At 40.2% G+C, this 10,000-nt stretch overlaps 2 protein-coding genes across 2 annotated transcripts in view; both read right to left on the bottom strand.

The window, feature by feature from the left end:
• The window catches only part of LOC119576893 (polypeptide N-acetylgalactosaminyltransferase 14-like), a 5,635-nt gene extending 1,141 nt beyond the window's left edge, over positions 1-4,494 (bottom strand). The window contains exons 1-3 of the mRNA XM_037924541.1: positions 4,331-4,494; positions 2,550-2,715; positions 1-981 (exon numbers count right to left, since the gene is read on the bottom strand). The exon at positions 1-981 is cut by the window's left edge and continues 1,141 nt beyond it. Of these exons, the coding sequence (XP_037780469.1) occupies positions 595-930 (336 nt within the window). The 5' untranslated portion in view covers positions 931-981; positions 2,550-2,715; positions 4,331-4,494 and the 3' untranslated portion in view covers positions 1-594. The remainder of the gene's footprint in view (positions 982-2,549; positions 2,716-4,330) is intronic.
• Positions 1,421-10,000, bottom strand: part of LOC119576598 (polypeptide N-acetylgalactosaminyltransferase 2-like) — a 39,882-nt gene continuing 31,302 nt past the window's right edge. The window contains exons 9-12 of the mRNA XM_037924263.1: positions 8,245-8,329; positions 4,331-4,411; positions 2,550-2,715; positions 1,421-1,459 (exon numbers count right to left, since the gene is read on the bottom strand). Of these exons, the coding sequence (XP_037780191.1) occupies positions 1,421-1,459; positions 2,550-2,715; positions 4,331-4,411; positions 8,245-8,329 (371 nt within the window). The remainder of the gene's footprint in view (positions 1,460-2,549; positions 2,716-4,330; positions 4,412-8,244; positions 8,330-10,000) is intronic.

The raw sequence follows: 10,000 nt of genomic DNA, 5'->3' as shown, positions 1-10,000 counted from the left end.
AAAAAAAAAATGAAGCCAAAGAGTATAGAAGAAAGTTAAGAGATGTATGTACACAATAATGTATAGGAAAATGAAAAGTCCTTTATTGATTTTTGACATGAAAGCAAAGTTTGGATGAGGAGGCGATGGATGACGTCAGCTGTGATGTGGATGTCACAATGGCTGATATGAAGACGTGATGACAGGAGATGCTTCGTAGCAATATGATAATAAACGTTGCAGATATTGAATAAACGGGTTTAATTAAAGGTGAGGGGAGAGCTAAAAGTTATGTATGTGTGCTTGGTCCAGGTAGCACAGTGTCGCTAGAATTCCACTATGTATATCGGATTCCCCCGTGTTTTAAGTAGGGGATTCGCACAGGAGCAGAGTGGAGAACAGGAGACTTCGCGGGAGAGAATGATACTTCTGTGGGGGGGGCGAGGGGAAGGGGGAAGAGGGGTGTTACAGAGCGTTGGTTGGAAATGGAACTAAATTCTGCATTACGAGGCGGTGGTGGGAATTTTTCACTAACAAGCCGCTGGGGCTTTCGCTGAAGTACGAGCCAAGCGAAGCGGGTTTGCTGGGGCGTCGCAGGCGGTCGACTCGGCTCCCCTAGAGCGTGGTGAGCGCCTGCAGCTCGACGGAGAAGTCCCACTGCTGCGAGAGGAGGCTGTCGCGGCAGGGCAGCACGAGGGCGCCTTCGTTGCTGGCCGAGTCCAGGCACATGCCCGAGGCCGCGTGCTGAAGCCTGCGCCCTTGCCGGAGCCAGCGCTGTCTCGGCCCCGCCTGGCACTCCTGCACGAACACTCGCGCGTCGTCGTGCGAGAGGACCGCCAGGCACCCCGCGCCCTCCGCCGCCACGCCGCCAGGAGTCACGGCGCCGCTCTGGGTCACGGCGCCGTCCTGGGTCAGCGACCACTCCTGACCCTGCTTGCCCCCGACGCACATGACGACCTCGACGAGCACCTCCTGTGGCTGAGACGACCTCCGCTGGCGCTGCTGTGGCAGAGGAGGCAGAGGGAAGGTCAGCGAAATGCAGATAAATCAGATTTCACGAAATCTAGGAATCAATATAATGAGAGTTTATGAGGCCAATGCAAGCGGCGAAGAGGCGCTTTATCTCGCTCTAAAACGAGATATGGTCTGTGAAGAGTCAATAGAGATATTAAAATTTGTCCACAAACAAAACTATTTATGAAAAGATATATCCAGAACATATAGACTATATATATGATAGTTAACACATTGTTGTACAGTTATATCTCACCAAGAAACCAGTTAACCATGAAACTAGGTATGCAAACAACAAATCAAGAAATTAAGTAAGCTTGGGTAAAAGCCTTACCAAAAAACTACATGGCTGGGTCTGTAGTGTGACTGAGTAGTTCTGGACAATTCTGAACATCTCTGAACAATTCCGAACACATATGGACATTTTTTAATAGTTCTGGACAATTCTGAACATCTCTGAACAATTCTGAACACATATGGACATTTTCTAATAGTTCTGGACAATTCCGAACAGTACTAAACAATTATGAACAACTGCAAATAGTTATGAACAATTCCGAATAGTTCAGAACAATTCTGGACATATCTGGACAATTCTGAACAGTTCTGAACAATTCCAAACAGTTATAAACAAGTATACTAATATGAACAAAATAGTACAACTTGACCGCGTAATAAATGTCTATGACGCGTTTCGGCCATTATCTCCAACAGAAATCCCAGAGAAGTGCTACCCATACTTGGCAAAAAATTGGAGGGGAAATGGGAGAAAAAAAACTATAAAATAACAAATATATATATATATATATATATATATATATATATATATATATATATATATATATATATATAAATCAATATACCATGATATGTACGTGCATGATAATGAAATTCATGACACGTCGCTTTGCCTTGTCCGGTTCCCACAGGTGGCCGCCTTAAAGGGCATAGCAACGGGGAAACTGCATATAACAAGAACACATGAATTCAGAAAACGGAACTGCACGAATCTGCCTTGTATATCATGTTAAGGGAAATCGTGTTCAGTACAAAATGTGTCAGGAGGGATATTAATGAATGAAGTAATTTTATGAATGAAATCTCCTGCTCACTGGATTTTCTGACTGTGTGTGGTAAAGTCAGTCTGTTTGTTTTGCGAGAATGATAATAATGATAGTGATTATTATAATAAAAGCAGTATTTAGGGTGATAATGCTGATTATAATGAGGATATTGATAATGGGAATATATATAGTGATGATAATAACGATAAAACTCATGGCAATGTCATAATAAAAATGATGATTATTATGCTTAGGTCTATATATATGTATATATATATATATATATATACGCATATATATGTATATATACATGCATGTGTGTGTGTGTGTGAATATGTGTGTATATATGTGTGCGTGTGTGTGTACACATATATTTATAATACACATGCATATACATGTATATATACATATATATTTGTACATATCTACACATATATATACAGATATATATCCAGCCCGCCCCAGCCTCGCCCCCCATCCCCACCCGCCCACCTTGGGGTCGGCCTCGGGTCCCTGCAGACAGAGGTCCCCCTGCCGCAGCTGCCCGTAGGCGAGCTCGTGCTTGGAGGGCGTGGAGAGCTCCGGGTAGGTCGTCTTCAGGAACCAGCCGAAGCCGCGACACTTCAGCTTCGTCCTTATCTCCTTCCGCTCGCTCACGCTGACGAAGGGGAAGCAGGAGGAGGAGGAGGAGGAAAAGAAGAGTGAGTGGTTGGGTGCGGAAATGGGTTAATTATGTGTGTGTGTGTGTGTGGGGATACTCTGTCTGTCTGTCTGTCTCCTTTTCTCACACATTCACAGGCACACATTATAAGCACACACACATACACATACACATACACACACACACACACACAATATATATATATATATATATATATATATATATATATATATATATATATATATATATATATATATATATATATATATATATATATATATATATATATATATATATATATATATATATATATATACCACCTACGCTGTTATTGCAACGAATGTGTCGACATGCAAATGTGGCTTAGATATTAATCAAACTGAAATATATATCACACAAAAATGAAGAAGGAGAAAAGGGAAACAGTATTTGATTAATGTTATGTGAACAAACATATGAAAACTTGATTCCAAAACGTTATATCTCTTTTACATAAGCTGTAATTGAAACATGAATATATCGGCAATTAAATACGAAATGGGAGACAAGAAACGTAAAAGGCAGAATGTAACACGACGACGCAAACAAATGAAAAGCAAAAAGCGATATATAAATTCACTTATATCTATCTATCTATCTATCTATCTATCTATCTATCTATCTATATATATATACATATATATATATATATATATATATATATATATATATATATATATATATATATATATATAACAATCAAAATGAAATATAATACTCAGTCTACTTAAAGTTCGTTTAGTGTAAACAAACAAACACACGGCAATACTCACTCTCCAAAAGATTTACTGCGAGGAAACAAACAAACAAGCAAAACAAACACTTCGGTAATAAGACTGTTAAGAACAAACAAACAAACAGACAAACAACAATACTCTCCCCATGAAACTTTTTAAAACAAACAAACATAGATAAACAACATACGGTAATATTCGCTCTCAATACAACTTGCTTAGAGCACGCAAACAAACAAAGAAGCAATACTCATTCTCAATACATATTGTTTAGACTACATAAACAAATAAACAATAGAAAACAAACAAAAATATCTGAATCTCAATATTTATTTAGCCTACACAAACAGCCAAAGAAACAAACACAAACAAACAACATTACTCACACTCAGTACATCTTGTTTAACCCACACTACACAAACAAACAAACCACAAACACGCATAAACAATACTCACTCTAAATGCATCTTGTTTATACTACACAAGCATACAAACGAAATACAAACACAAACAAACAGCACTACTCACTCTCAATGCTTGTTTACACTACACAAAAAACAAACAAGCAAACAACACTACTCACTCTAGATACATCTTGTTTAACTTACACAAACAGACACTCCCAACACCTACTCAAAAAACACAATACAAACAAACAAAGCACAAACACTACTCACTCCCAACACCTCTTTACACAACACAAACAAAGCACAAACGAAGCACAAACACTACTCACTCCCAACACATATTCACACACACAAAACGAAACACAAACGAAGCACAAACGAAGCACAAACGAAGCACAAACGAAGCACATACGAAGCACAAGCACTACTCACTCCCCAAAGGGCTTGTTGATAGCGTTGGGTCGCGTCTCGTAGAAGAAATGCGTGAACTCGTCCAGCCACACCTCGGCTATCCTGCGGGAATTCCTGAGAAAACAATACGATTATTATCACTATACATACATACATACATATATATATATATATATATATATATATATATATATATATATATATATATATATATATATATATATATATATATATATATATATTTTGTCTTTTTTCTTATTTGTTTTCATTTTTTCTCTTTTTTCTTATTTATTTTCATTTTTTGTCTTTTTTTTTTGTTGTTTTGTTTGTTTGTTTGTTTTGTTTTGTTTTTCTCTTATTTGTATTTTCATTTTTTCTTTTTTTTTTTTTTATTTTTGTATTTTTATCTATTTTATTCATTTTTTTTTTTTTTCCTTTAATTTTTTTTTTTTTTATTATTATTTTTATTATCTTTTTTTTTAAATTTTTCCCTTTTTAAAATTTTCCGTTTTTTTTTTTTTTTTCCTTTTTTTTTTTTCATCTTTTTTTCCCCTTTTTTGAAATTTTTGTTTTTCGGGGGGGGGGGGGTTTTTTAAAAAGTTTGGAATTTTTTAATTTTTTAAAAAAAATTTTTTTTTTTTTTTTTTTTTTATTTTTTAAATTTTTTAAATTTTTTAAAAAAAAAATTTTTTTCATTTTTTCACGGTAAAATTTTTTTAAAAACCCCCCCCCCCCCCAAAAATTTCTTAAAAAAAAAAATAAAAATAAAAAAAAAACTGCCTTAAATAAGGAACTTAAAAAGGGTAAATTTCTTAAAAATTTTCCCCCAAAAAAGGAACTACCTTTAAAAAAAAATTACCTTAAAAAAAAGGGAAACAACCTTAAAAAATTGACCTTAAAAAAAGTTGAACAAACCCCCAAAAAATTTGACCTAAAAAAGGGGAAAAAAGACCTTAAAAAGTATTTTTTAAAAAGGGGGGAGAACGACCTTAAATAAAGTACGAAACCTTTTGGGGGTTTTCGTTTTGGTTTTTCCCCCCCCCCCCCCCCAAAAAAGGGCTTGGGGAAAAATTCCCATAAAAAGAAACAAATCACCCCCCCCCCCCAAAAATTAAAAATCTTGTAAAAACGGAGTAAAGGGAAAAGGAAGCGAAGAAGGGTATAGGGGCAAAAGGATGTTTAAAGGGAAAGGGGGGGTAAGGGAAAAATTTAAAAAAGTATCAGGGGCCAAGGAACCCCAAGCCAAAGCAAAAAAACAAGAAGTCAAATTAAATAAAAAAAAAAGGTTAAATTTTGGGGGGGGGCAAAAAGGGCCCGAAAAACGATGAAGAATGGGAAAAAGGGTAAAAGGTCAATTTTAAAGTAAGGGGGTTTTAAAAAAAAAAGGACAAAAAGGGTCAAATTAAGGGGGGGCAAGGCCCGGGGACCAGAAATGAAGGGTTTTTTTCTTTGGGCCCAGCTTTCCGGGGAGTGGGGGGGGTGGGGGTTTAAATCTCCGGGGGGGGTTTTTCCTTTTCATTATCCCCCCCTTCCCCCTTTCTCTTCCCCTTTCCCCCTTTATTTTCTTTCCTTTTCCCCCCTTTCCCCCCCCTTTTTTTTTCTCTGGTTTTTCTTCTTCCCCCCTTTTTTTTCCTCCTCCCTTTTTTTCCCCCTTTTTCCCTTTTTTCTTCCCCTTCCTTTCCCCCCTTTTCCTTCCCCCTTTTTCCCAATTTCCCTTCCTCTTTCCCCCTTAAAAACTTCCTTTTTCTCCCTTTCCTTCCCCTTTCCCTCTCCTTTTTTTTTAATTTTCTTTTTTTTCCCCTTTCTTTTCCCCCCCCTTTCCCCCCCTTTTCCCCCCTTTTTTCTCCCCTTTCTTTTCCTCCTTCCCCCCTTCCCCCCCTCCCCCCCCCTTCCAAACCCCCCCCTCCCTTTTCCCCCCCCCTTTTTCCCCCCCCCTTCCCCCTCCCCCATCTCCCTTCCCCTTTTTCCTTTTCCCCCTTTCCCCCCCCCTTTTCCCCCCCCCCCCCTTTCCTTCCCTTTTTCCCCCATTCCCCTTCCCCCCCTCCCCTTTTCCCCTCCCTCCCCCCTTCCCCTCTTCCCCCTTTTTTCCCCTTTCCCCTTTTTCCCTCCCCCTCCCTCCTCCCTCCCTTTTTCCCCCCCCCCTCACTTCCCCCCTCTCCCCCTCCTTCCCCGGTTTCTCTTCTTTTCCCCCCCCCCCCCCCTCCTTTTCCCCCCCCTCCCCCCCCCCCCCCTTTTTCCCTCTCTTTCCCCTTCCCTTTTTCCCCCCCCTTCCCCCCTCCCCTCCTTTCCCCCCCTTCCCCCCTTTTTTCCCCCCTTTTCCCCCCCCCCCCTTCCCTCCTTTTTTTTTCCCCCCCCCTTCCCCTCTCTCCCCCCCCCCACCCCCTTTTTTTCCCTTTTTTTTTTTTTTTTTTTTTTTTTATTTAAAAAAATTTTGCCCCCCCCCCCCCCCCCCCCCCCCCCCCCCCCCCCCCCCCCCCCAAAAGGGGGGGTTTTTTTTTTTTTTTTTTCCCCTTTTTTTCCCCCCCCCTTTTTTTTCTTCCCCTCTTTCCCCCTTTTTTCTTTTCCCGTTCCCCTTTTTTTTCCCCCCCCTCCCCCCCCCCTCTCTTCCCCCCTCCCTCCCCTCCTTTTCCCCCCTCTCTCTCCCTCTCTCCCCTTTTTTTTCCCCCCTCTTTCCCCCCTTCCCATTCTCCCCCCCCCTCTCCCCTTTTCCCCTTTCTCCCCCTCTCCTTCCCCCCTCACTTTCTGGTTCATATTTGGGGGCGAGCTGCTTTCCACCAGTCTCTGGCCAGATAGGAAGATGGGCCCGCCAGCAATCACGGGTTGGGTGTCTGTGGTTGGGAGAAGGGGAAGAAGGTTGGAGAAATGGGGGGAGAAGGGGGGAGAGGGGGAGGGAGGAGAAGTGGAGGGGAGGGAGTGAGGGAGGGAGGAGAGGGGGAGGGAAGAGAAGTGGAGGTGAGGGAGGAGAGGGGGAGGGAAGGAGGGAGGGAGGAGGCAGGAGGGGGGAGGGAAATGAAGGGAAGGGAGGGGGAGAGGGGGGGAGGGACGGAGGAGAGAGGGGGAGGGGGGAGGGTAAGTTTTTTTGGTTAGTGTTTTCTTTTTTTTTTTGCGTTCATTTTTTTTTATACATATACCTTTTCGTGTTCCCTTTTATTTTCTTTCTCGTTCCTGTACCTCTCCTCCTCTCTTTCCCTCTCTCCTCTCTCTCCCTTCTCTCTCCCGTCTCTCTCCCTCTCCTCTCTCTCCTCTCTCTCCTCTGTTTCTCATCCCCTCTCTCTCTCTCTCTCTCTTTTCTCTTTCCTCTTTCCTCCCTCTCTCCTCTCTCTCTCTCCCTCTCTCCTCTCCTCCTCTCTCATCTCCCTCTCTCTCCTCCTCTCTCTCTCTCTCTCCTCTCCCCTCTCTCCCTTTTCTCTCTCTCTCTCCGCCCTGTCTCCCCACTCTCTCTCTCTCTACTCTCTCTCTCTTCTTCTCTCTCTCTTCTCTCCTTTTCCTTTCTTCCCCTCTCTCTCGCTCTTCTCTCCTTTTTCCTCTCTTTCTTCTCTCTTTTCCCCTTCTTTTTCCCTCTCCCCTCTCTCTCTCTCCTCTCTTCTCTCTCCTCTCCTTCCCCCTCTTACTCTCTCTCTCTCTTCTCTCTTTCCTTTCCTCCCTCTCTCTCCCCTTCTCTCTCCCTCCTCTCCTCTCTCTTTCCCCTCTCCTCTCCCCTCCCTTCTCCTCCCTCCCCCCCCTCCCCTCCCTCCCTCCCTCCGCCCTTTTCCCTCCCCCCCCCCTCCCCCCTCCCTCCTCCCTCCCCCCCATCCCCCTTCCTCCCCCTCCCTCCCCCCTTTTTTTCCCTCCCTCCCTTTCCCCCTTTTTCCCTTCCCTCCCTCCCTCCCTCCCCCCTCCCTCCCCCCCCCTTTCCCCCCTTTCCCCCCTCCCCTCCCTCCCTCCCTCTCTCTCACCTGTACGTCGATGTGGGATCCCTTCTGCTGTCCTTCTCCTCCTGCGTTAAAGGAACCCAGCGGAAGTGAAGGCCCCAGTCGAAGCCTTTGTTGGGGGGAAACGAGGATTATTCATCGGAAATACGAGGGTGGAGAAAAAAAAACGAAAGGAAATGTAGACAAAAAAATATGGGTATAAATGTAATGCGTGAAGAAGATGGGTTGGGTGTGTGTGTGTGTTTGTGTGGGTTTTTTGGGTTTGTGGGTTTTTTTTGTGTGTGTGTGGGGTTTTTGTGTGTGTGTGTGGTTTTTGTGTTGTGTGTGTTTGTGTGTGGTTTTGTGTGTGGTGTGTGTGCAATGTATCGTGGATTTAATAGTCAATACATCTCTACTAAAAACATCACAAGGCAGTAATGTAGAACATGGATAAAAGAAGAGGAGGAGGAAAAAAAGAAGAAAAAAAAAGAAAAGAAAAAGAAGAAGAAGAAAAAAGAAGAAGAAGAGAAGAAAAAAATAGGAAGAAAACGAAGAAGGGGAAAAAAAAAGGAAGGAAAAAAAAAAAGAAAAAAGGGAAAAAGGAAGAAGAAGAAGAAAAAGGGAAAAAGAAAGGAAAAAGGAAAAAAGGGGGAAAAAAAGGGGGTAAAAAAAAAAAAAAAAAAAAAAAAAAAATTTTTTTTGGTTTTTTGGGGAAAAGAAAAAAAAAAAAAAAAAAAAATTTAAAAAAGGGGAAAAAGGGAAAAAAGGGGGGGGAAAAAAAAAAAAAAAAAAAAAAAAAAAAAAAAAAAAAATTTTTAAAAAAAAGGGAAAAAAAAAGAAAAAAAATTATATTTTTTTTTTTGGTTTTTTTTTTTTTTGGGGGGGTTTTTTTTTTTTTGTTTTCCCCCCAAAAAAAAAAATTAAATTAAAAAAATGCCCCTCCTTTTTCAAATCAACCCACTCTGACCCTTACAGCTTCCCTCGACCCCGTGTCTTCCTCCTCACAAAGCAAAGCAGAGTCGCATGCAGTAAAAAGGGTTTATTATCCTGGCATATAACTTTTTTTTCTTTTTTTTTAATATCAAGCTACACTTTTCTCAGTTGGAAATATCGCTCTTTCAATTTTCCATTTCCTGTTTTCGTTTTGTTTCGTTTCCTTATTGAAAATATTTCTTCCTGTCTCTTGCTTTGAAGAAAGAAAGAATTATCCACATAACGAACACCCATTGCAACGCCATAAAATATTAAATTGATAATATATTCTTGACAATAATAAAACTTTTCTTCCTAACTTTTTCATAATTATTATTATTTTTTCAAGTTTTAAATTCGTTTTCAAAATGTTATTAACCGGATGAGAATTTTCTCACTCATATATTTTTTTTCCAACTTTTGAATTAATTTTCAAAATGTTATTCACAAAGGAACAACTTAATATATATATATATATATATATATATATATATATATATATACAATAATATATTATATATTATATATATCTTTATATATATAATATATAGTTGTAATATATATTATATAATATATTAATATATATTATTATTATGTATTATATATATATATATATATATATATATATTATATTATTAATTATATATATATATATATATATTTATAATGAATCTTTTATTTATCAACAAGGAAACAACTTTTTACATTTTCTCTTTTAGTTTCTATATTGACGGAGAAACAGCCTTTTGACAACGTTATAGCAATATTCCCTTTTCTCGGAACATTGCAAGTTCTTCCTTCAACCTTGCAAACTCAGCTCTTCCGTGAC

The sequence above is a fragment of the Penaeus monodon genome, chromosome 9, assembly GCF_015228065.2.
Source record: "Penaeus monodon isolate SGIC_2016 chromosome 9, NSTDA_Pmon_1, whole genome shotgun sequence".
In the NCBI taxonomy this organism is placed as follows: Eukaryota; Metazoa; Arthropoda; class Malacostraca; order Decapoda; family Penaeidae; genus Penaeus; species Penaeus monodon.
Note: the sequence above shows the minus strand (reverse complement) of the source record. Positions and strands in the feature narration are given on the sequence as shown.